The following is a 26,907-nucleotide window of genomic DNA, read 5'->3' as shown; positions in this document are numbered from 1 at the left end:
GGAGCACTTGTCTCATGCATCCCACCTGGGCTGGTGATCTGTTTCACCATAGATAGTATACATGCTGTTCTTTTGAAATATCCCACCCTCACATTCTCCCACAGAGTTCAAAAGTCTGTTCTGTATTTCTGTGTCTCTTTTTCTGTTTTGCATATAGGGTTATCGTTACCACCTTTCTAAATTCCATATATATGTGTTAGTATGCTGTAATGTTCTTTATCTTTCTGGCTTACTTCACTCTGTATAATGGGCTCCAGCTTCATCCATCTCATTAGGACTGGTTCAAATGAATTCTTTTTAATGGCTGAGTAATATTCCATGGTGTATATGTACCACAGCTTCCTTATCCATTCATCTGCTGATGGGCATCTAGGTTGCTTCCATGTCCTGGCTATTATAAACAGTGCTGCGATGAACATTGGGGTGCACGTGTCTCTTTCAGATCTGGTTTCCTCAGTGTGTATGCCCAGAAGTGGGATTGCTGGGTCATATGGCAGTTCTATTTCCAGTTTTTTAAGAAATCTCCACACTGTTTTCCATAGCGGCTGTACTAGTTTGCATTCCCACCAACAGTGTAAGAGGGTTCCCTTTTCTCCACACCCTCTCCAGCATTTATTGCTTGTAGACTTTTGGATAGCAGCTATCCTGACTGGCGTGTAATGGTACCTCATTGTGGTTTTGATTTGCATTTCTCTAATAATGAGTGATGTTGAGCATCTTTTCATGTGTTTGTTAGCCATCTTATGTCTTCTTTGGAGAAATGTCTGTTTAGTTCTTTGGCCCATTTTTTGATTGGGTCATTTATTTTTCTGGAATTGAGCTGCAGGAGTTGCTTGTATATTTTTGAGATTAATCCTTTGTTTGTTTCTTCATTTGCTATTATTTTCTCCCAATCTGAGGGCTGTCTTTTCACCTTACTTATAGTTTCCTTTGTAGTGCAAAAGCTTTTAAGTTTCATTAGGTCCCATTTGTTTAGTTTTGCTTTTATTTCCAATATTCTGGGAGGTGGGTCATAGAGGATCTTTCTGTGGTTTATGTCGGAGAGTGTTTTGCCTATGTTCTCCTCTAGGAGTTGTATAGTTTCTGGTCTTACATTTAGATCTTTAGTCCATTTTGAGTTTATTTTTGTGTATGGTGTTAGAAAGTGTTCTAGTTTCATTCTTTTACAAGTGGTTGACCAGTTTTCCCAGCACCACTTGTTAAAGAGGTTGTCTTTTTTCCATTGTATATCCTTGCCTCCTTTGTCAAAGATAAGGTGTCCATAGGTTCGTGGATTTATCTCTGGGCTTTCTATTCTGTTCCATTGATCTATATTTCTGTCTTTGTGCCAGTACCATACTGTCTTGATGACTGTGGCTTTGTAGTAGAGTCTGAAGTCAGGCAGGTTGATTCCTCCAGTTCCATTCTTCTTTCTCAAGATTACTTTGGCTATTCGAGGTTTTTTGTATTTCCATACAAATTGTGAAATTATTTGTTCTAGTTCTGTGAAAAATACCGTTGGTAGCTTGATAGGGATTGCATTGAATCTATAGATTGCTTTGGGTAGAATAGCCATTTTGACAATATTGATTCTTCCAATCCATGAGCATGGTATGTTTCTCCATCTGTTTGTGTCCTCTTTGATTTCTTTCATCAGTGTTTTATAGTTTTCTATGTATAGGTCTTTTGTTTCTTTAGGTAGATATACTCCTAAGTATTTTATTCTTTTTGTTGCAATGGTGAATGGTATTGTTTCCTTAATTTCTCTTTCTGTTTTTTCATTGTTAGTATATAGGAATGCAAGGGATTTCTGTGTGTTAATTTTATATCCTGCAACTTTACTATATTCATTGATTAGCTCTAGTAATTTTCTGGTAGAGTCTTTAGGGTTTTCTATGGGATTGCATTGAATCTATAGATTGCTTTGGGTAGAATAGCCATTTTGACAATATTGATTCTTCCAATCCATGAACATGATATGTTTCTCCATCTGTTTGTGTCCTCTTTGATTTTATGGCATCATTTTTAATGGCATAATTTGATATTTTTATTTTTCCAGGCAAGATGTATCCAATGACTTTGAAATAAATATTGAAGTTTACAGCTTGGTAAGCAGTTACAGCTTTCTAAAATTACTAATGGTGTGTTTTTCTTAAAAGAATCAGATTTTAAGTTAAATTCTTCTTTAATTTGTATGTAGGTACAAAGGAAAGATCCCTCAGGCCCTGATAAGAAGAAAAAAGCATACAAGTCAAAGGTGAGAATGAAACAAACCCAGTAAAAATATAACCAGGAGTACGAGACATAATGTCAGTTTAAAATTATGTATAGTTTTAAAGAATTATCAGGCTCTTGGGTCATTTTTATGCCTCAGATTTCTAGTTACTTCATTTATTAGATATGAATACTGAGAGTAAACTTACAGTGAGTGACCATAACCCTAATTATAAACTACTGATACACTCAGGCTAGAAATTCTATTTTCTCTGTATCTACTTGACAACTAACTTTATAATGTGCTGTGCCTAGTCGCTCAGTTGTGTCTGACTCTTTGTGACCTCATGGACTGCAGCCCGCCAGGTTCCTCTGTCCATGGAATTCTCCAGGCAAGAATACTGGAGTGGGTTGTTATGTGCTCCTTCAGGGGATCTTCCCAACCCTGGGATCGAACCCAGGTCTCCCACATTGCAGGCAAATTCTTTACTGACTGAGCCACCAGAGAATCTCTTTAAAGTTTCTCAAGCTTTTCCTCTGAAATTTTGTCTTACAAACTCCTCTAAGCAATACTTAAGAATGATGTGATTGCTGTAGGCATGTGGAATAGAAACTCCTTAGTTTGTGTCCTTCCTAGCCTTTGCTCTTTTGTTCTTTTTCTAAATGATCATTTAAAAGAATTTTATTTAACTTTAATGAAAAAGGAATAACAGTATGGGGAAAAACCTTAATAAAGAACTCAGGCAAAATGTATTGATATTTAAAAGAATTATTTTCTGTTTGGGAGAATCTCAAGTTTAGTTAAAGTTCTGAATCGTAATGTTAAATAGGAAATATACTAAGTTATCTTTTTTCTAGGCTATTACTCCTAAGCGACTTCTCACATCGGTAACCTCTGTAAGTAGAATTTTCAAAAAGTTGAAGTTCCTTGAAAAATCTTCACCTTCCACATATCCTGCCCTTAATTTGGGAGACCTGGGTTCTATTCCTGGATCAGGAAGATCCTCTGGAGAAGGGAAAGGCTAACCCCCCCCACCCCCCCCCCAGTATTCTTGCCTTGAGATTCCATAGGTAGACGAGTCTGGTGAGCTATAGTCCATGGGGTCATAAAGAGTCGGACACAACTGAGTAACTGAAACTAACCATTTCTACACCCTTAGTGCTTTGGAAATCTTTAAAATATCCTAAAAGGAAAAAATAATGTTTTCTGAAATATAGTCCTTGCAGTGTTAAACTTTTGTACTTACTATTTAAATCTTTGTATCATATAAAGAAAATAACATGTTCTTCTTCATGCCTTTTTTTTTTTTTTTTAGAAAAGCACCCTTCATTCTTCAGGTGAGTGAATCTTGAACTATTTGAAACACTCAAATAAGAAAAAAGAACTAAGCAATTGAATACTTATTCATGTAACCCTCTTGATTTATGAGTATCTACTTAGTCTCCTTTGAATAATATTTTTTTATGGTTTATAGTAACCTATAAGATTACTAGCCAGAATAGCCTGCTGTCAGAAACTACCACAGGCCACCAAACTACACATTATTCAGACTCTAGCAGGCACTACACATAGGATACCTAGTCACTTTACAACTGCAGCAAGTAGCATTACTCTTCACCATAGCTGCTCTTGTTCTGTAGATTTATTTTGTGCTGTTCACACTGTACAGTTTAACTCTCTTAACTGTACTGATCATGACAATTGTATCATGTCAGAAAAACATCTTTCTAGTTCACTGGGAGTTGGGGTGCCAGTAAGCCAGGAAAGACTTTTCCAGAGTAGCATTAGGCCAAAATTTTCCAAAGAGGGTTAGGGTTGAGCTGGTTTCCCTCATCTTTGGACTTTAGACCTCTGCTTCTTGGCACAAGAGAATAGCTGAGAAGAACCACACAGATAAAGTCCTGCTGCTCGTTATATCATCCTAGGCTATAGCAGTAAAGTCCTTTCGTGTCCTTTATAGGAAAGTTGCTTTTTACATACACATTTTTGGGTTCTGTATCTTTAAAAACATCTGCCTCAAATGTTAAGGAGTGCTTGTACCTCATTTAAGTTAAATATAAATACTTAGCAGTTTACTTTCATTAGGAAACATGTTGATGTTTTAGTCCCCCTCCCCTGCCACCATATTAGAAATAAAGGAAAATGAAGCAGTTTTGTTCTTTTTTTCTGTGGCAATTTAATTTCATTCTATTAGGGTGGGGTGAGGAATTATTATTTTATACAGTACCAAAGTCACTCTGAACTAAACTTCCTTCCGTTTTTCTTTAGTTATGGCCAGTCTTAATGCTGTGCGGACCAGCAACTTTGCCCTTGTTGGATCTCACACTCTGTCGTTATCTTCAGTAGGAAACACAAAATTTGCTCTGGACAGGGTAATCCAAATTTATTTATTTATTTACAGAAAAGTTAGGTCAATGGAAATGTCCCATTTCAAGTATTTGAAATCTTTGGCTGAATGTTATATGCTCTTAGAATTGTGTATGTTAATTGGATATAGGTCCTTATATGCATGATATGTTTTTTGATGTTGGAAGTATTTCTCCCTTTATCTTAATAGTTAAGTCTTCAAAGCAGTTTATGTTGGTTTATTCTAAATGTCAATTCTGACTAAGAAAATATTGCTTCTTGCATATAGATGTTAAGCTTACAGTTTTAAAACAGTATCTTGCTCATTTAAAAACCAATATTTTGGCATGACTAACATTTTTTACATTTAGTTTTACAAAACAGGGAAAGATAGGTTAATTTCTTAGAAAAGTACTCATGAATCTAAGGGATTTCTTTCCCATACTTTACTCTCCAAATCTAAGACTTCATAGTTTAAATCTTTGTAATATCACTATTGAGTGCTTTTTACCACACTATAAGGACTAAACTTTTAATAGCAAACAAGACCATTTTAATTAGTAAGAGAAGTAGAGGCAAACTTTAGTCCTAGGTTTGGCTCCTGCTGTATAATACAGACTATTTAAAAATACTATAAGAAATTTCCGTGGTCAGAATATAGAGATGTTTAAAAAAAAATTCATGTAACTTTTAATTTAGTAATTCAGCTAGATTAACAAAATGAGTGATTCTGGGTCTTTTTTTCTCTTTGTCTTTTATTTTGTTTGTTTTAGATAAATTATGATGTAAAAGAGCGAGAGCTACTGGGCTATATGTTCCAGGAAAAGGTTGCTACATTTTCTTTGCTTGAAACTAATGAGCTTAAAAATTGGTCCTTAATTTTTGGCCCTTATGTTTTTGTTTTACTAACCACTCTCATGTCTTCTTGGTTATTTTGAATAATTAAGGACATTATGTAAATTATTCTTTACTTAGACCCTTGGGCATCTTTTTCTTTACTCTCATAATTCTTTAAGCCTTTCTTTAAAAGTTTTCTAGTTTTTTTTCATGCATGTTTGGTATTTGGGCTTTTCTCCTGTATTTTTTTTCATGTTACAATTCTTTAAGATTCTGTGGTCACTTCAACATTGATTTTCCAGGTACCAAAATGCCAAATTTAATAACTATTCTAAAACTAAAATTTACTCAATATTGTTGACTTCCTATCTACTGAAAGGCCTATTGGTGATGTTTTAAGTAAAAGTAGAAAACTTTTATGGTCTTAATTGGCTGATAGGTATGTTGCTATGTAGGTGATGCTGTTTATTTATTTAAAATTCAAATTCATTTAATGCTAAAATTATATAAATATAATCATATACTTTATAAGGTGTTTTTCTTTTAGAATTTTTAATATCCCTGTGAAGATCAATTGCAAGCATTTTGTGGGTGTATATGGAAATGCTAATTTGCAAAATACTGGATAGTCTTTTTTATTTTATTTAAAGTTCTTCAAACAAGATTTGCAAATTAGGTAAATGTAACTGGAGTTCTATGAACTGTAGTCTTTACTCAATGTTGTCACAAAGCCAATTTCTATGTATGTACAGTTTCATTAATCTCTAAAATGAAAAAGATTTCAGTGACATATGTTAAATATAGACTGCTCTCTAAAAATTTTTTTCACTGCCATTTTAGTGTCACACAGAAATAAATTGTGATGTGTTTATTCTCTTAATGATTTGTTTTGAAATTATATCTAAAGTATTCTACCACATGACCTGAGTGTAAAATCACTCAATTTAATTGATTTGTGTTCAAAACTGTGAAGTCTCTTCCTGAGTTAAATACAGTACAATTTAGGTGTAAAATTTGTCACAAATGTGCTTTTTTGAGTGGCAGGGGGAGGAAATATTTGTTCTAATATCTTATAGTTGATGTAGGAGAATGAGATAGTTAAGTTTAGATGTTTTTTAAATTGGTGGGGAAAATGGATGACCTTCTGTATACACATAGTAACCCTATTTGATTAACTTTGAGAGAGCAAACAAGCCTTCTGTGCGCTTCCAGAGACCGTCAGTGCAAGGGAGCGTTTGCTTATTTTAATGTTGTTTTGACCAGTAATGACAAGTCACAGTGTTGTCTTTGAGATCCCCTTCAGAATGCAGTTTCTTCTGAAGTTAGCCAGACTGTTGACTCTACAGATATAGGATAGTACTAATAATGAATTCCCTGGTGGCTCAGTTGGTAAAGTGTCTGCCTGTAACGTGGGAGACCAGGGTTCGATCTCTGGGTGGGGAAGATCCCCTGGAGAAGGAAATGGCAACTCGCTCCAGTATTCTTGCCTAGAAAATCCCACAGTTGGAGGAGCCTCGTGGTCTACAGTCCATGGGGTTGCAAAGAGTCAGACACGACTGAGCAACTTCATTTTTCTTATTTGAGGTTATAGATATCTGGTGTAGAGACTGGCATTCTGGAATTTAAATTATGAATCTCAATGAGGCACACTTTCAGATCCTTTCTTTAATAGAGAATCCAGAGTAGTCATAGGTTTTACTGTACTTTTATGGATAAAGGGAGAAAGATATCCCACAATTCATCTTCTGACTTAAAGAAATCTCATAGATATATGTTCCTTCCAGGAAATAGAGATGTCAGTTTAAATAGTATCAGGACAAAAAACTGTGAAGTAGAACAACTGACTAGCATTGTAGAATTTTGAAGTTGTACAAAGAGTGATTAGGTATTCTGGTGTGTCCGAAGCTATCCTGGTTTATACCTGTTGGCCTGGTGTGATTATTAACAGGTATAATTATTCTTACTCAGGAGTATCTCGGTGTATAAAAAATTACAAAGTAACTCTGATTGTAGAGTACATTTTACACCTCTTAATAATAATCCTTGAGGTGTTGATAATTTTAAAAGACCCTTTTTATTAAACAGAAAACAGAATATGATCACACATTTTGACATGTCTCCACACTTGACAGGGTGTAGTAACATTGACGTTTGTGAATATTCTCAGTTCACCTCAGGACAAGCTTCTCACCAAGAATATTGTCTACTTTTCACATTTTTTTCTCATCTTTCTGAGATTCTTTTTACAGGAGCACTCTCTTGGCTAAATGGTAGAATTCTGTTAATTAGCATTGAGAGGCTAAGAGCTTAACACTGAAAATATGGAAAAGAAAATGGTAAGGGAATTTATAACAAATGCAGTTAATGAGGCATATGACGTCTTGACCCTGATTAGCATTGTAGAATTACATTACAGATGTCGTTGAAGTTCAGAAAGTTGAAAGTTTATTTTATGAAATTAGTCTGTTGAAATCTATACTTTTTGGTCAAGAATTCTCCCTTTGGCTTATCTTTATTAGGGTGGAGGAGTAAATTTTTATAAACTAACCTTCCAGTCAAAACTTTCAAATTTAGACTGAACTACGATTATTCCAACCACAGTGTCATTCTTTTTCACTGGGCAGCAGGAATGACAGAGTTAATCATCCGCCTTTCTATCTTGACCCAGGAGTCAATATCACTTTAAATATGTGAATGTTACCATTTTATTCTAATGACACAATTTCTCCAATTGAATTTTTCTTGTATTTGTAATCTTTAATTTAAATTCAAAATTATTTTAAATTACCACATATACTTAAGCTCTTTTATTATTTAAAAGATACTTTTGGCCTGAGCTCTCCTCGCTAAATATTAATATACTGGTGAGAATGGTTTATTTAAAATATTTATGTGAATATTTTCATACAAGATAGAAAGCGTGATTTTATTTGGAAGAAAATATCAATCCCTCAAACTTCCAAGCATTAAGAGCAACAGAGTCTCAATTTAGGCACTTAGTTTTTGTTTTGTCAATTTATGCTTCATGTTTTTTAAAGCTATGCTATTGGGTACATAGATACTTAAGATTATCATATCTTCTTGATGAATTGTTAACACTTTATCTCTCTGATAGTCATCTTTAAGGTCTATTTTGTTTGTTATTAATAGAATTACATCAGCTTTCTTATGATTAGTGTTTGTATGGTATATCTTTTTCCATTCTTTTTTATTTTTCCTGGCCATAACATGTGGCACGTGGGGTCTTAGTTCCCCAACCAGGGATCAAACCCATGCCCCCTGCAGTGGAAGTGTGGAGCCTAACCCCTGGACCACTGAGGAATCTCCTCTTTTTCCATTTTTTATTCTTAACTTGTCTATGTTCATATATGTCACATTTATGTCTCATAAGCACATTTTATGGTCATGTTTTGTTATTGTGAAACATTTTTTTGTCTTTTTATTAGAGTGTCTGATACATTTATATTTAATGCAATACTGATAGGGTTGGGTTTAGTCTACTACAAAGCAGGCATATTTACACTACAGGCTAAATGTGGCTTTTGGCCTTTTTTTTTTTTTTTTGACAAAAGTTACTTTTATCACAATTAATGAACTGATATTGACATATTATTAACTAAAGTTCAGCAGCCTGTTTTTGTAACTAAAGTATTGAAACATAATCATGCCCATTTATGTATTGTCTACTGGTGCTTTTTTGCTGTGTCACAGCTGTTCTTTGTTCATTTGTTTTTCCTCTCTTGATTGCTTCTGAGTATTTTGGTTATCATTTTTCTTTTCTGTTGGCTTTTTAGCTGTAACTCCCTGTATTGTTTTTCAGTTATTAATGAGAATTACAATATGCATCTTTAGCCTATTACTGTCACACTGCAGTCTACCTTGAAATACAGTTACACTTTATGTACCTTGCAACTGTTAGAACCTTGCATTTGTCCATCCCGTTATATTTTACTTCTACCCTTGATATAAACCCCAATGCACTTATTTTTTCAATCACTTTTTAAAGGAAATTTAAAAGTATTGTCATTTGTATTTACCAGTTATTATGTTATTCATTCCTTTCATAGAGTCAGACGTTCATGTGGGATTATTGCCTTCTTAGGAAGAAGATTTTTTTGTTTTTTAATTTCGTTATAGCACAAGTCTACTGGAAATGAATTCTCTAACTTTTGTTTATCTAAAAATGTCTTTCTTTACATTGTCTTCATTTCTGAAGGACTGCTAGGCTGACAGGTTTTTTCCTTTTACCCATTCTTTTAAAGTTGCCATTTTATTGTTTTCTGACTTTGTTTCTGATCAGCAGTCAGCCATCAGTCTTATATCTTTTCTGTTTTTTAAAATTCTTATTATCTTTATTTTAATTTATTTGGCTCTGGTGGGTCTCCATTGCTGCTCACAGGCTTTCTCTAGTTGCGGCAAGCAGGGGACACTCTTCATTACAGTGCGTAGGCTTCTTGTTGCAGTGGCTTCTCTTGTTACGGAGCATGGGCTGTAGCTGTGTGGGCTTTAGTAGTTATGGCACATGGGCTCTGTAGTTGCGGCTTACATGCTTAGTTGCCCTGAGGCATGTGGAATCTCCCCCAAGGGGATTGAATCCCTGTCCCCCCATTGGCAGGCAAATTCTTAATCACTGGACAACTAAGAAAATCCTGTTTTTATTTTTTTGTCTGTGCCAGTGCAGCTTGTGGAATCTTAGTTTCCTGACCAGGGATCAAACCTGGGCTCCCAGCAGTGAAAGCATCAAGTCTTAACCACTGGACTGCTAGGGAATTCCCCTTTTCCACTGTTAATATTTAAAATTTTTAAAATTTGAGACAGTTTGACCCTTATCTGCCTAGGTATGGTTTTCTTTGTCATACTGGGTCATTTCTTTTTCTTTTTTTTTTAGCCCACACACCGCAAGAGTAGCCCCCTCTTGCCACAACTAGAGAAAGCCCATGTACAGGAACAAAGAGCCAGTGTAATCAAAAATAAATATAAATAAATAGTTTTTTTAAAAAACGTATTTAATAAAAAAACAACGAATAACTGACTGAAAGATCAGCAAAGCACAGGAAGGCAAAATGCTGGGTAGGCTTCATTCTACAGAGACCAGGCTCCCAATCTCACATCCTCCTTTTTTTTTTTTTTTTAATTTTTTGGCTGCACCACATGGCATGTGGGCTCTTAGTTCCCTGACCCAGGATCAAACCTGTGCCCCCTGCATTGGAAGTGCAGACTCTTAACCACTGGGCCACCAAGTAAGTCCCCCAATCTCACACCCTTGCACAAGCCCACTGCCCTACACTCAGTCTAGGATGCAAGAAGACAGAGTGGAAATGAAAATCCAGTCGAGGCACCCATATGTGCTTTTGAGTGCATTCACACAACAGGGAAGTGCATGCTTCTGCAGACAAGTGTAAATATGAACACAGCCTCTCTCCTACCTCTGAGTTTTGTGCAGAAATGTGTCTCTAGGTGTGTCTGTGTGGGTCTGCATGTACACAATGAGAGGCCTCAATTCTGGGCACACCCTGCGTTCCTCTTCTCTAGGCTTAGGGAAGTTCATTCAGCCCACACCTCCACTAGACAAGAAGTCCTGTAAGGAAGCTTTCTCATATTCAGCAGGATGCTCCCAGCCCAGTGCATGACACACAAAAAGTCATCAATACATACACATATGTTGACTGGATTGTTTGGCAGAAGACACTTGATGACAGGGCTCCCCCGTCCTGGGTCATTTCTTTTTCATACTAACTTGATGAACTTTATGGAGCTCTATCTAGTTCATGTTTTATAAGTTTTGGCAAATTCTTAGCCATTATCTCATCAAATATTTCTTCTGCCCTGTTTTTTATTCTTTCTAGGACTCCAGTTAAATTGTATGTTGGACTCTTGATAATGTTCCTACAGATCTATAGCCCACTTTTTAAAAAAAATTTAATTGTTTTTTCCTTTGTGTTTCATTTTGGATCATTTCTATTTACCAGTCTTTGAGTTCATGTCTTTTTTTCTAATGTGCCCAGTTTCCTGTAAAGCCTATCCAATGAAAGCCTATTCAATTTCAACTTTTTTCTTATTCTAAAATTCCCATTGGGATTTTTTTTTTTTTTTTGGATATTCTTTAGAGTTTCCATTTCTATCAAAATTCTCCCTTTTCTCATCCATTTTTGTCCTTCTTTTCCTCTAAATTCCATAACAAAGTATAAATTTCCTTGTCTTACAATTCTAACATCTAGATCATCTGTGGACCTGCTATTGACAGGATTTGTTTTCTTTTGATTAAAGGCCACCTTTTCCTGCTTTTTCATGTCTTGTAAAACTTTTGAACTGTAGGCTAGATGTTATGTTATTAAAAGGCAGTAGAGTCTGAAGTAGGTGATGATATTACCCTTTTTTTCTCTTAGTGTAATCAGTAGTGGAGCTGAGATGATATTTTGTTACTTGGGGTCAATTCTTTTTTTTTTTTTTTTTTTTTGCTTAAGAAGCAGTTTATTTTTTACAGTTCTGCCGACTAGAAGTCCAAAATCAAGGCTTTGAGGAGGGTGGTGGGTTTTTCCTAAACCCTCTCTCCTTAGCTTGTAGATAGCTGTCTTAGGTGTCTTTCACATGGTCTTTTCTCTGTGTGTCTAAATCTTCTCTTTTTATAAGGACACAATCATATTGGATTAGAGTCCCTCCTAATGAACTATAATTTAACCTTAGTGACCTCTTTAAAGGCCCTATCTCCAAATATAGTCACATTTTGTGGTATGGGGAGTCAGAACTTCAACATGTGATTTTGATAAGGGATGGATGGAGAAGGGGACATAATTCAACCATAGCATGGTTAAAGCTGTAGCATGAGTTTTAGGATTATAAATGTTGGAAACATATTTGTCTCTAAAGAATAAGAAAAAACTTTATGGGTACAGAATGATTCAACTTTAAAATAAGCAATAAAAAATTCTGTATTCAATAACTTGTTGGTTTTGTAATTTAGCTTATGTTTATTTTGGTTCAAAGCAATTGTGCTTCCAGTGAAAGAATCAGATTCCTTTTTACTCATTCCTCACTAAATGGTTCTGGACACGATGGCAAGATGAGATTTCCGTTAAAATATTCATCCTTATCCTCATCATCACCAGTAATGTTGGCATCATCATCAAGCTAACAATTATTACCTATTGACTATTTTTTAAAACAATTAAAAAAATTTTAATTGGAGGATAATTGCTTTACGATATTGTGTTGGTTTCTGTTGTACAACAACCTGAATCGGTTGTAAGTATACATATATCCCCTTCCTCTTGAGCCTCCCTTCTTACCTAATGACTATTGATGTTGAACATTTTTTCATGTGTTTGTTGGCAATGTGTATTTTGATTCTTCTGGATAAATTCTGAGAAGTGGGGTTGATTTATTTTATGATAGTTCTGTTTTTAATATTTTGAGGAACCCTCATACTGAAGATTTTCATTTTGATGAAGTTTGTCTATTTATTCTTTTGTTGGTCATGGCTTTTGGTATTATATTTGAGAACCACTGCCAAATCCACAGTCACTGAAGATTTAGTCATCTATTTTTCTTCTAAGAATTGTATGGCTTTTGCCCTTATATTTAGGTATTGATCCATTTTGAGTTAATTTTTGTATGTGACATGAGGTAGGGATCCAACCTCACTCTTTCGCATGTGGCTGTCCAGTTTCCCCAGCACCATTTGTTGAAAATACTGCTCTTTCTTCATTGAATGGTTTTGGTACCCTTGTTGAAAATCAATCTGGGTTTATCAATGTGTGGGTTTATTTCTGGACTCTCATTTCTATTCCTATGGTCTGTATGTCTATCCTTATGCTATTGTCACACTGTTCTGGTTACTGTAGCTTTGGATTTGAAATTGGGAAGTACAGTTTGAAGATTGTTTTGGTTATTTGGGGCCTCTTGCAGTTCCATGTGAATTTGAGGATTAACTTTTCCATTCTGCAGTTCACTGTTCTTTATTGCTGAATAATATTATACTGTTTAAATATGCCAGTTGGTTTATCCCATCTTCTATCAAGTATGTTCTGTTGATAGAGAATGGATAAACACATGTATTGTCTTCTTAAATCTGTGTTTTCTTTATCACATTAACTTGGGACTTAGGGTTCTGTTTTTAATCAGGCTCTATGTTGAATGAATTTATTCTTCAGAAGCATTTGTTGCTGAGGAACCAGTGGCTTTTTGGCCACCTACTTTATATTCCTGCTTTAGAAAATACCGTGTTTTCAAGGCATAATATTCCCTATTCATGCTATTCATGATTTAAACATGTTTTATCAAGAAAAACTTTTACAAATAATTTGCTTTCTTTCCTCACAGGTGCCCTTTTTATCTCCTTTGGAAGGTCATATTTATTTAAAAATAAAGTGTCAGGTGAATTCAAGTGTGGAAGAAAGAGGTTTTCTAGTAAGTAACATCACTGGATCTATGTATATATTTTTTCCATCTTTTGAAGTATAGACTTGGTTTCCCATAGGAATGAAAGTCTGTGTGACTAAGCAATTAACTGGTTCAGTAAAGATATGTTACATGACCTACCACTATATGCCTGTCACTGTGTTGGTGTTGGAATGTAATGGGCCGCAAAAAGTAATCCCTCCACACAGAAACTTATAGTTTAATAGGAAGAAATACAATGTAGTACTGCAATGGGAGAAAGCATAGAGAGCGTGGGTGCGAGCTGGTGGAACACCACGTCTTAGGTATGTGTGGGAGGGCTTACCGGAAGCTACTGGAAGTAACTTGTAAACTGGCAGCCAGGGGCAGAGAGGAGGGAGATGTGCTCCAGATGAAGGAAAAGCACGTACCATGGGCTGGAGGCCTCTTCCCTCTCTCACCCCTACCAGAGAAAAACATGACACATCTAGATAGCGGCAGGTATTTAGATAGTGACACATTTAGAGTCAGAATGTGTGTGTGGAGGGAGGGCAGTGAGGCAAGTGATTAGGGCGGGAAAAAGTGTATTTCAGAGACATGAGACCAAGTGTTTGAAAGCCTTTTAATGACTTTGTCATGAAACCAGTGGGGTGCTCTTAGAGGATTTTAAGCAGAGGACTAACATCAAATTGGGAGTTTAGGAAGGTCGTTCTGACTGCTGTATGGAAGTGGACGGGGAGTGAGGATCCGGAAGAAGACTCGCGAGGAGACTGAATTATTCCTTGAGAGAGGGGATGGTGGCTGACAGTCTGGCTTCATCGTGGAGGGCTGAAGGATGAAGAAGGAAGGGTTTGGCTGTAGGGGTGGAGAAGCAAAATTAATAATGTCACCCAGATCCCTGCCTTGCACAATTTGTTGGGTGACTGTACTGAGATCAGGGACTCTGGGAGAGGAGCAAGTGTTTGTGTTTGGGATGGAAAGTATTTTTCCCCCAAATTTAATTGTGGAAAATTGCAAACATACAGCAATGTTGATAGAATTTGAATGCCCATATACCCAGCATCTAGGTTTTGCCATTAACATTTTTTACTGTCCTTGCTTTATCATGTACCTACTACCGAGCTATCCTTCTAATGAGTCCTGAAAATATATTTGTGGGGGAAGAATTTCAAAATATATCGTGGACATTAGCATGTTCCCCTGAATCCTCAGTATCCATCCCCTGAGTTTTTACACCGGCTTACAGAGATCAAATTGCTAACATCCTCTGGATCATTGAAAAAGCAAGAGAGTTCCAGAAAAACATCTATTTCTGCTTTATTGACTATGCCAAAGGCTTCAACTGTGTGGATCACAATAAACTGTGGAAAATTCTGAAAGAGATGGGAATAACAGACCACCTGACCTGCCTCTTGAAAAACCTGTATGCAGGTCAGGAAGCAACAGTTAGAACTGGACATGGAACAACAGACTGGTTCCAAATAGGTAAAGGAGTACATCAAGGCTATATATTGTCACCCTGCTTATTTCACTTACATGCAGAGTACATCATGAGAAACACTGGGCTGGAAGAAGCACAAGCTGGAATCAAGATTGCCAGGAAAAATATCAATAATCTCAGATATGCAGATGACACCACCCTTATGGAAGAAAGTGAAGAGGAACTAAAAAGCCTCTTGATGAAAGTGAAAGAGGAGATGAAAAAGTTGGCTTAAAGCTTAACATTCAGAAAACCAAGATCATGGCATCTGGTCCCATCACTTCATGGGAAATAAATGGGGAGGCAGTGGAAACAGTGTCAGACTTTAATTTTTTGGGCTCCAAAATCACTGCAGTTGGTGATTGCAGCCATGAAATTGAAAGACGCTTACTCCTTGGAAGGAAAGTTATGACCAACCTAGACAGCATATTAAAAAGCAGAGACATTACTTTGCCAACAAAGGTCCATCTGGTCAAGGCTATGGTTTTTCCAGTGGTCAGGTATGGATGTGAGAGTTGGACTGTGAAGAAAGCTGAGTGCTGAAAAATTGATGCTTTTGAACTATGGTGTTGTAGAACTCTTGAGAGTCCCTTGGACTGCAAGGAGATCCAACCAGTCCATCCTCAAGGAGATCAGTCCTGGGTGTTCATTGGAAGGACTGATGCTGAAGCTGAAACTCTAGTACTTTGGCCACCTCATGTGAAGAGTTGACTCATTGGAAAAGACCCTGATGCTGGGAGGGGCTGGGGGCAGGAGGAGAAGGGGACGACAGAGGATGAGATGGTTGGATGGCATCACCAACTCGAAGGACATGGGTTTGAGTAAACTCTGGGAGTTGGTGATGGACAGGGAGGCCTGGCATGCTGCGATTCATGGGGTCCCAAAGAGTCGGACACGACTGAGCGACTGAACTGACTGACTGACTGACTGACTGACTGACATCTGTGTAACCCAGATTTCTTTTAAGATACAGAATACTGCCCCAGAAAGTTTCCTCATGTCCCTTGTCAGTCAGTCCCCACCCAAGGGAGAAAGTTTTAATGGTTTAAATTTTAAACAACTTGAAGTTTGGATGCCTAGAGACATATTTCAGAGGTTTGAGTTTGAAACTCAAGATAGACAATTTAGATGAGATGAAGGTTTGGAAATCTGCAGCAGAGAGGTAGTATTCAAAGTGCAGGCAGACTTGAATAACCAGGAGAACACTAACATTTAAGCCAGAAACCTAAGAGGACAAGACTACAGGGAGGGCAACGGATAATTTAGTATCATGGTTGCCAGGGGAAGAGAGTCTGAAAGGAGTGATCCAGTTAGGTAAGGAGTATTGGAGGCTGTTGGGCTTATTTATGAGGGTCATCCTAGTCTGGCCAAGAGCAGGAGCTAGATTGCAGATGTGTTATAAAGGGCATGGAAGATGAAGAATGAGAGGGCAGAAACTCCTTGAAACAAAGTTTGGCTGCAGTGGGGTAAAAAGAATGTGGTACTTGCAGAGGTATGTAGGGTGAAAGAAGGATTTTGTTCACATTTTATTAGGACTGAAGAGACTTGAGTGTCTTTAAATTCAAATGGGTAGCTTCTAATAGGGCCAAAGAGGGCGAAGATAGAGGCGATGGGGAACTTGCACTAGGGTTAAGGAATAACGCGTGGAACAAAGTTATGAGAGTGAGAGCAAATAAGATCCAAGCCACAGTTCATGATCTTGTACAGAATTACACTTTGTCCATTATCAGAGGAGAAAAGTATGTGTGTAGAATATACAGAAGATTGTGGGTGTGGTACAAGAAGTAGAGAAAATCTAATAGCTTTGGTTTTCTTTGTGAAGCAAGAGTTTGAACTGTATGACGGGTATCACAAACCAATTGGCAGTTGCTGACAGGGTGTGGAAAGAAGAGCTAGACTGTACAGGAAGTCCAAGCGGCCAAGATGACTGTAAATCAGGCTTCATGGGTTTTACATGTGTACATCCAGCAGATGGCACTAGATATTCTTGGAAGAGTGCTTTTGTAAATATCAGACTTGAACACAGTGTACACTTACTGACCTTTTCCTTTAATGTAAATATAATATTTCCACATCTTGCTGTAGATACCTTTAGCACCTGATAGACTCTTATGCCAACTGGTTCATTTGCCTATAAGGTCTGACCTGTTTAACTTTTGAGCTGGGCTCTTAAGTAGTTTAGAGTTATATCTTTTCAGGTTAACTCTGTCTTGAATCCTAGAGCCCATTCTTATTGCATCTACACTTATAGAAATGTGGTAAAAAAAAAAATTGCAAAGGACTCCCACAAATAACTTCTGTCCCCTGTCTAAATAGTGCCTTTTAATTACTTCTAACCTCTATTTAAAAATAGAAGTAGTAATTGAAATTAAAGTTACTTGGTGCAGTTTTCTTTCCTGATGTGTCAGGGGCAGCTGGATCGAAGGAGACTACCAACCAGTGAAACTTGCTAAGTGAGTCTAAAATGGTGCTAGTCTAGCTCTGCCAGTACTGATGAGCAGCAAGAAAAGTACATTCTGCATTAGCTGGAAGGTTCCAGTTCTTCTTTGTGATTGTATATTGTCATTTAATTTCCTTGGCCTTCAGTTACCCTAGCTATAAAAATGAAAAATCTGTCCTCTTGTTATTTTTCTCTGATTATAGTAGGGAGTAATGATAACTTGGTATTATTTTTATCTATCAAATTTTTCCTTTTCTATTACCTTTATAATGTGAAAGGTGAACATAAACACAAAAGGGAGCCGGTGAGTCATTTGTACTAACTTTGCTCTTGAGATTGAAATAACAAGATTTCTGGTCTTGATACAGAGTAGAATAAAAAAATAAACTTAAGTACTTTAAAGAAAAAGAAAATCATGCAAGTTGATTTTGAAGTATGAACTATGTCAACATACTGAAGTTTAATGTATAGAAAACATTTAATTGACCCTCAGGTTTCTAAAGTCAGTATTTCATTGACTTTTTCAGACCATATTTGAAGATGTTAGTGGTTTTGGTGCCTGGCATCGAAGATGGTGTGTTCTTTCTGGAAACTGTATCTCTTATTGGACTTATCCAGATGATGAAAAACGAAAGGTAATATTAATATTGATGGTCAGTGGTGAAAACTCTGACTGACTTTCAGGTAATATTTTATGCAAGTGTTCCCTGTGGCCATAAGCCACCCAAATTCCGCACTCAGGTTTATTTACTAAGCCATTAAAATGTAGTGAGTGTGTGTGTGTATTTGTGTAAGAATTTTATATCTTATCCATTCCATGTGATTTGACCACTCTTTAAATACCTTGAGGCATATATTTTTCTTTTTTTTTTCTGAAATGTTTCGTAATTTTTTAAATTGAGTTTTAGTCAGAAATATGTTAAATTCACTTTTGTATTTTATTAACAGTTGATTTACCTAAATCTGGGATAAAACAGAAAGAGAAAACCACCATAGGAATATTGTGATTTTAGTTTGTTTCTAAAATTTGATAATAGAATTTTATGTAATACATTGCATCTTATTTTTTTTTAATTTGATGTTATTGCCCAAGTGTGATAATTTGTTATACAAAGACTGGAAAAAAGAAATAAACAGAATTATAAAGTAAACTCATCTATAAAAGATAACTACTGTTCACATTTTGGTTGTATATCCTTCTAAATTTTTTAAATGTATAATATATAATAATTTTATATCCATTTATGAATCTTTTAAACAGAAAATATCATGTCTTTTTAAACTGAGTTTTACTTGATAATGTCCTGATATCTTTCCACATAAGTAAAAATACATCTATGATATTGCATTAGATAACTGTATGTATTACATTGTAGCCATGTAAAATTTTATTTTAAAATTTATTGTGAAATATTTGGAACATTCAAAAAAACATAATTTTCACCAGCCTCTGTATTATCAGTCCAGTTGAAGCTCTTTATATAATTTTCTGTCCCTCATAGAGATAACCACATCCTAAAATTATTTCGTTCCCATGTATTTCTTTAAATTTTTTATATGTGATATATATAAACAGTTTATTATTGTAATTGCATATTTTGAAACATTTTACAAATAGTATCATACTGTATATACTGTTTTGCAACTTGCGTGTTTGAATCACATGATTTGTGAGATTAGTGTAGGCTGGTGTGTGTAGCATGTATGTAGCTCTAGTTTGCAGAGCTCTAGCCATCTTTCTCTGTACTGAGATACTCCATTAGAAGAATGCATCATAATCAATTTATACACTTCTCTTATTTATGGGCACTTAGTTATTTCAAACTGTCGTTGTTATAAACAGCTCTGCTATGACTTAATTATATGGATCAGAGCTCTTTCTTTTTTATTTAAATTGGAGTACAATTGCTTTGCAGTGTTGTGTTGGTCCCTGCTGTACAGTAAAGTGAACCAGCTACGTGTATACTTTTCACCCCTCCCCCTTGGACCTCCCTTCCGCCCCTACGCCCCCACCCCATCCGTCTGGGTCATCACAGAGCACCAAGCTGGATCAGAGCTCTTTCTCGACTCTGTGTCTAGTGGCAGAGTCTCTGGTTCGTAGGGTTTTGCACGTCTTCAGTTCAGCTAGATTTCTGGTGAATCTTGAAATTGGTTGTATAACGTTCTGTTCCCATCAGGAGTTCTCAGTGTTCCACATCCCAGCAGCATTTGTTATTTCAGCCTTTTAAACTCTGAGTATGATAGGTGTGAAATGTTATTTTACTGTGTTTTTATTTTAATTTTCCTAGACTGAGCATTGAGCAAGCATCTTTTCTTATGTGTTTTGGCCGCTTGTTTTTCTAGTCTTTTGCTTGGCATATGCTTTAATTTATCCTTATAGTATCTTTTCATAAACAGAATTTTTAATGCTAAGATAAATCTGCCAGTTTATTATTTTATTGTTTGCTTTTTTGAGTCTTAGTTAAGAAAACCATCTCTATAGTCATAAAGAATATACTTCCTTATGACTTCTAAAAAAATAAAGATTTAGGTTTCACATTTAATTTACCTGGAATTGATCCCACCCACCCCCCAATCTGGAAACCCCATTGTGCCAGCATCATGGGATGATCCATTCTTTCCCCACTCATCCACATGCTGTTTCTGGCATGTATCAAGATATCATTTTATATGTGGGTCTATATTTAGGCTTTCTATTCTGTTTTCTTTGGTCTGTATCTCTCATTCTCAATTACCATAGCTTTAGAATAAATCTTTATGCCTGGTAAGTTAACTCTAACTTGTGTTTTTATTCAATAGTGTATTCATTCTTGGTCATTCTTTTTACACACACACACACAAAATAGAAATAGATGTACCTATATATTTAACTTTTTATAATTGAAAATGTACCCAAAAAAAGAGAAATTAGTAAGAGAGAAATTCCTTATTAATTTTCTTGTTTCATTTATCTCTCCACAGCACACACTTTTTGTTCTCATTGGTTTGCTAAGGTATTTTAAAGCAAATATCACATTTCATATTATGTCATATAGTCTGTGAGTCAAGGTTTCCAGTTCCTAGCATTGCTAAATATGCTAGGAACCCAAGAAAGCCAGGTTTCAGGCTAGCCTACCATTCTGCACTCTCTTCCTCATTGATTTTGGCCTATGAAGGTTTCTTTTGCTGTCTTACAAGTTTAGTTATCTAGCATTTGGGGGTTATGGGAGGACTCTCAGACTACTTAGTTTCCCATACTTGCTGAAAACATAATGTTATTATTTGTTTAAATAGTACCCTATTACTGTCATTAAATTTGTTTCAGTCTTTTTGGCATTATGAAAAAACAGCAACTACACCTATATAAGAACTCCCCAGTGGCTCAGTGGTAAAGAATTTGCCTGCCAGTGCAGGAGACAGGAAGATCCCTTGAAGAAAGAAATGGCAACTCCAGTATTCTTGCCTAGGAAATCCCAGGGACAGAGGAGCCTGGCAGGCTATAGTCCGTGGGGTCGCAAAAGAGTCAGACATGACTTAGCTACTAAACAACGGCAATACCTATATAAACATCTTTGTGTACCTATATATTCACTTGGGATAAATTTCTTTTAGGTGAAGTTGTATGGTCTGGATATGCTCATTTAGAATGTTTTTTGATTGCTGTTATTAAATTGTCTACCAGTAATAGACCGTTTTATGCTTTCACTAGCAGTGTGTAAGAATTTTTTACCCCCAAGCAATCAACATTGGTTATTACTATTCTTTTCAGACTTGGTTAATCTAATGTTTTAAAATGGTCTATTTCATTCCAATTTCTTTTTAAAATTACTAATACATTTGACACTTTTATCGGCAGTTTCTAAATGGTTTGGGCCCAGGACTTCCCTGGTTAAGAATCCTCCTGCCAGTGTAGGGGACATGGGGACAATCCCTGGTCCGGGATGACTGCGTATGCTGCGGGGAACTGAGCCCACGTGCCTTAGTTACTGAGCCCACATGTAGCAACTACTGAAGCCCCTGCGCCTAGAGCTTGTGCTCTGCAGCAAGCGAAGCCACTGCAATGAGAAGTTCATGCACCACAATGAGAGAGTAGTCCCTGCTTGCTGCAACTAGAGAAAGCCCGTGCACAGCAACCAAAACCCAGTATAGCCAAAAATAAATTTAAATAAATAAATACATTGTTTGGGCCCATACTTGTCCCTTTTCCCATTTTTTAGCACCATTTAGTCTCACAAATTTTTTTTTTTTTTTTTTCAATTCTCATACTGTAGGAATGACATGGCTTCTAAAACTCCAAGGCAGTAGTTTGGCCTGCTTTTTTAGAGATACATAAAAAATATTTATAGATGAAATACTATGTCTAGGTTTCTATATATAGAAAGGGAAGAAGTAAGAGAGAGACAAAAGGGGTTGAATGTGTGTGTTTATTTGTTAGAACTGATTAATGGGTACATGGAAGCTCATTATGCTGTTCTTTTTATTTTGTATCTATTTTAAGTTTTCCATAACAAATGGTTTGTTTTTTAAGCTGGCTAAGATCTCCAGTTGACATTTTTGGTTTTTATTTTTATATCCAGCAAGAAATAATCATAAATATTAAATGTTTCTCTAAATACCATGTAATTAAGTTTTAACTTTTAAATTAATGGCTTTCTTATTTTAAGTTGGTATCAAGTTGAATATTGCTCAATGCTTACTGACTTAAATGGTTTTATTTATTTTCTACTAATCATATTTTTAAAAAATTTGTTTTAAAGAATCCCATAGGAAGATTAAATTTGGCCAATTGTACCAGTCGGCAGATAGAACCAGTCAACAGAGAATTTTGTGCAAGACGCAACACTTTAGAATTAATTACTGTTCGACCACAAAGAGAAGATGACCGAGAGACTCTGGTCAGCCAATGCAGGGACACACTCTGTGTAACCAAGTATGTATTGGGCTATAAATGTTTCTGTCAACTAAGTAATTGATTGCTCACTATGTCCTTACCACTGTGAGAAATATCAGAGATGATCTTTGTCTTTGAAGAGGGTACGATTTAAGAATAAGACAAAACAGATACATATCAGTAAGAGAGGAATGTAATAACAAAATTAATATAGTTAAGAAAAACACAGCATTCAAGTTATATCTTAGTTTATCATGTTTTCCACCATACAGTTTAGCCATTTTCGGGGCAGTTAGCTAATATTCTTTGTGTTAAGTTTGAAGATTTCGTGTGTAATTGATAAGAATTATTTAAAGAGATTTGACACATCCCTTTCTGTCCATCCCAAAGTACCAAAGTACCTTCCCAAAGTACTTCACTCTACTCTGAAAATTTCTGTCTGGTGATGGACAGAATAAACTACTGGGAGTGTCAGTTTTTGTTAACCCTAAACTTAAGTATAAGATGCAGAAACTTACTGCTGAGAGTCTAAGATTCTTTTCCTTGAATGCCCAAGAGAAGCTTGCAGACCAATTTCAATGTACAAAATTGTGATTAGGGACAAAAGTTAGAATCTGACAAAATCTCTTAATCAGGTTGCAGCTGATTATTGCAGACAGAGAGATAGGTAGAACTGGCTCTGTGAGTTTCTGATGTGGAAATGTCAGATAGCTTAGCCAAGAGACACTCTATTAAAATAGAACAAAGTTGCCCCAGTGCCGCCATTTTGTTTTAAAACAGAGAGAAAGGGGACCCATTCTATGGGAATTCTTGATGTCTAGATTGCTTTTAGATTAATTTAGTTCATTCAGCTCATCCACTCCTTTCCTTTGGGGGTCTTCTGTGCAGCAGTGACCTCATTCAGGACTGGAGAGGAAAATTGGATTTATAGTCACTTTTTAGTAGCCACCCTGTCTGTGGCCACAGTCAGTGAGGGAACCAAACAAAATTCAGTCCCCAAGTACTTCCTGACCACCATGGCCCTTTTAAACATTACTTACATTTTTCATAGAATCTTCTTTTACTTGTTACATAAACCTTCCCTGATTTCTCCTTCGACCTTCTCCTGTGGTGGAAATAGTTATATCACATATTGCTCTAATTACGCTGTACTTCACTTGCATGTAATTTTTCTCATTATAACATTATCATAATTTGAGTGGACCAAGCATTTGAGAGAGACCCTTTCTCAATTCAGTCTTAACTGAGTCTTTGGCTTTGCTTGGTGGCTTCTTAAAACTTATTTCACTTTTTGATCATACCTTTTGCAGAGTATATACATTTTACAGTTATACATTCTCCTTTGCCTTATTTATCTGTTTCTCCCCAGGGCCTTTCTGACCTATGCCTTTTATCTAAATTTAATGTATCACACTTTTATTTCTACAAACCAACCTTGCTATATTTCCCTCCTTCAATGCAAAGTATTTATCATCTGATCAGTAGTGCCTACTTTGAAATATAGATTAAACATTTGAACTAGAAATGCTTCATCACGTGGGAAAGCAGTATTCTATAGTTGAACACTGAGAGGTCAACAGACCTAGGTTTACATCCTGACTCAGTGACTGACTGATGTAGGTTTAAATCCCAACTCAGTGACTTACTGAATGTGACTATGGCATGGTACTTAACTTTGCTGGCTCTCTGAAATCTCCTGTGTCATAAGAGAAGAATAAACTCCACAGAGTGACAGTCAAGGTTGATGAGTAGGTCTACTTAGCGTGTTGTCATACACTTGGAATGCACTCAGCAAATGGTCGCTGTCTATATTGTAAATGCGTTCCCTCCATTTATTAATAGATGATCAACTCACTGCTTATTCATGCTGCTACCATTACTAGTACCAATGTGGAGAAATTATAAAGATGTAGAAGTATAATACAACATCCTTCTAACACCTGGCTGTAGTCTAGAAGAATGGTCTGACTTGTGACTTAGGGAATTTCCCTCTCCCCCACCTTCACCTGCCCCATCAACTATTCAACTTTTAACTGAATATGGATGTAAAGAAGAGATTCCTGGTGTGAACAGAGAGATTAGGATAAACAAAATCTTAGGATCTTTAGATCACTTATTGTAAATACTGTGCTCTACTAACACAGTGTGGCAAAAAGAAAAAAGGAGACAGTATAAAATAGTATTATCTGTAAGGCCAGGTGAAGGTCCATGAGTCTGTGGAGCTCCTGGGGAGCCTGAGTCAGGGATCTAGGGGGTTGGTCCCCATATTCAGGTCTGTGGTGTGCTTGCTCTTCTAAGAGGTGACCCACCCACCCTCAGTGACTGTCTTGGCACCAGCAAATTGTCCAATCAGATCACCTGTGCAAGATTAGTTACTGTCTTTGATGTGAAGTTCCATCATTTTCCAAATGTGATTGGTGTGTTATGGCTCAGCTAACCAATCCACAAGATGATTTTCTTTTATTGTAATTGGAGAAGCACTTTACTATGGATTCCTAATTTAGCATCCATTAAAAGAGGGCAGAGTTACTCCTTTTACTGTTTAGGCTCCCCCCACTTCACCCCACAGTAAGAGTACTTGGAGGTATGGAATAGGGGAAAGGATCCTGATCTTTTTGTTTGTTCCTATAGGAACTGGCTATCTGCAGATACCAAGGAAGAACGGGATCTCTGGATGCAAAAACTCAATCAAGTTCTCGTTGATATTCGCCTCTGGCAACCTGATGCTTGCTATAAACCTATTGGAAAGCCTTAAACTGTGGGACATTTCCATGTGTATAGAGGTTTTCTGACCTATGTCATAAATGTATCTTAAGAGCATCAGATTTGCTGGTTGCATTTTATGCTTTAAATAGAAAAGGGTATGTGCCAATATTCATTCACTACATATTATGCAGTATTTATATCTTTTGTATGTAAAACTTCACCGTATTTCACTTCTGTTATTCATATATGATAAGAAGAAAAAAATTTATTATAGTTGATTTTGCTAAATTTTAATTTAAAAGCCTCATTTTCCTAGATATCTAATTATTCAATTATTCATGATAAAACATTTGTTTTAAATGTCTCCTTAGAGCTGTGGGTCTCAAAGTAGAAAGATCTTCCACGATTGGAGACAGAAACCTCCAACTTGACCTTTCTTTCTCTAGTGTCAGTACTTTTTTCTGAAGATTGCGGTCATTTACTCATCATGATATATCTTATTTCTAGAGCACTGAAAAAAATTCTAAGGGACTTTGCAGAAACATTTTTAGTAATGGAGGTAAGAACCTTTTTAAAATAGCAAATGCATATTAGTTTGAAGCTTATGGCTGCCGTCAAATAAGACATGTGGACATGGGGGATATTGTGTGAGATTTGGGGGTTAAATGTTTTATTTAGAAGACTTAATCACATGGTTTATGTTTACTCAGTTACTATAGATGCTGTGTGATGCACATTTCCATGGAATATAGGCTTTTAAAAATAACTATTTTTGCTATATAGCTTACAGGCTCCTCAAATATACCTGGCAAATTACTTCTTTCCACTCCTATAATAAGAATAAGTATAAATTTGAAGACTCTTTATGTAAGAAAAGTAAACCTCACCAAGCTGCTATGGACTAATACTTTGCTTGCCTAAATTCTTGTCTTTTTTTTTTCACATCCATGTATGACAGTGTCTAGAAACCCATTATGAAAATCACTTGAAAAACTGTTAAGTCATATATTACCTTTAAAAGTCTAATGCCTTTTTTATTCAATTATAAAAGATTGTAAATGTAAACTACAGGCTCAACTTTAAGTACACTTTCAATTTCTTCTTTAAATTGTTAGTTGATGGCCTCATTTATAAACACTAAATTCTGTCACCTCCTGTCATTTTATTTTGTTTTCATTCAAATGTGTTTTCTCTTGTGTATATTATAAAAATATATTTTATGATCTCCTACCTAAATAAATACTTGCAAATGACTTAAGAAATTAGCTGTTTAAGAAATACTGTTAAGTTATGCTGTACAACTGCTCTGCAGTCTAGGCTGTGGGCTCCCTCAGGGAGTTGTACTGACTTCATGAGGATATTTCACCATCTTTTTTTTTTTTTTAATTTTTTTTTTCATTTATTTTTATTAGTTGGAGGCTAATTACTTTACAATATTGTAGTGGTTTTTGCCATACATTGACAGGAATCAGCCATGGATTTACATGTGTTCCCCATCCGGAACCCTCCTCCCACCTCCCTCCCCATCCCATCCCTCTGGGTCATCCTAGTGCACCAGCCGTGAGCACTTGTCTCATGCATCCAACCTGGGCTGGCGATGTGTTTCACATTTGATAATATACATGTTTCAATGCTATTCTCTTAGATCATCCCACCCT

At 36.1% G+C, this 26,907-nt stretch overlaps 1 protein-coding gene across 4 annotated transcripts in view; it reads left to right on the top strand.

Moving 5' to 3' along the window:
* ANLN (anillin, actin binding protein) overlaps positions 1 to 26,511 on the top strand; it is a 57,707-nt gene extending 31,196 nt beyond the window's left edge. For 2 of the 4 annotated variants that reach the window (XM_061165369.1, XM_061165368.1), the window contains exons 16-25: positions 2,039 to 2,087; positions 2,180 to 2,236; positions 3,052 to 3,090; positions 3,510 to 3,531; positions 4,463 to 4,566; positions 5,314 to 5,367; positions 13,697 to 13,783; positions 18,201 to 18,308; positions 22,410 to 22,582; positions 25,175 to 26,511. In XM_061165369.1, the coding sequence (XP_061021352.1) occupies positions 2,039 to 2,087; positions 2,180 to 2,236; positions 3,052 to 3,090; positions 3,510 to 3,531; positions 4,463 to 4,566; positions 5,314 to 5,367; positions 13,697 to 13,783; positions 18,201 to 18,308; positions 22,410 to 22,582; positions 25,175 to 25,298 (817 nt within the window). In that variant the 3' untranslated portion in view covers positions 25,299 to 26,511. The remainder of the gene's footprint in view (positions 1 to 2,038; positions 2,088 to 2,179; positions 2,237 to 3,051; positions 3,091 to 3,509; positions 3,532 to 4,462; positions 4,567 to 5,313; positions 5,368 to 13,696; positions 13,784 to 18,200; positions 18,309 to 22,409; positions 22,583 to 25,174) is intronic. The other 2 variants (XM_061165370.1, XM_061165371.1) reach the window with 2 other exon arrangements.
* The last annotated feature ends 396 nt before the right edge of the window (positions 26,512 to 26,907 follow it).

This window comes from Dama dama, chromosome 18 (assembly GCF_033118175.1).
Source record: "Dama dama isolate Ldn47 chromosome 18, ASM3311817v1, whole genome shotgun sequence".
Lineage (NCBI taxonomy): Eukaryota > Metazoa > Chordata > Mammalia > Artiodactyla > Cervidae > Dama > Dama dama.
This window is presented reverse-complemented; position numbering and strand designations above follow the sequence as displayed.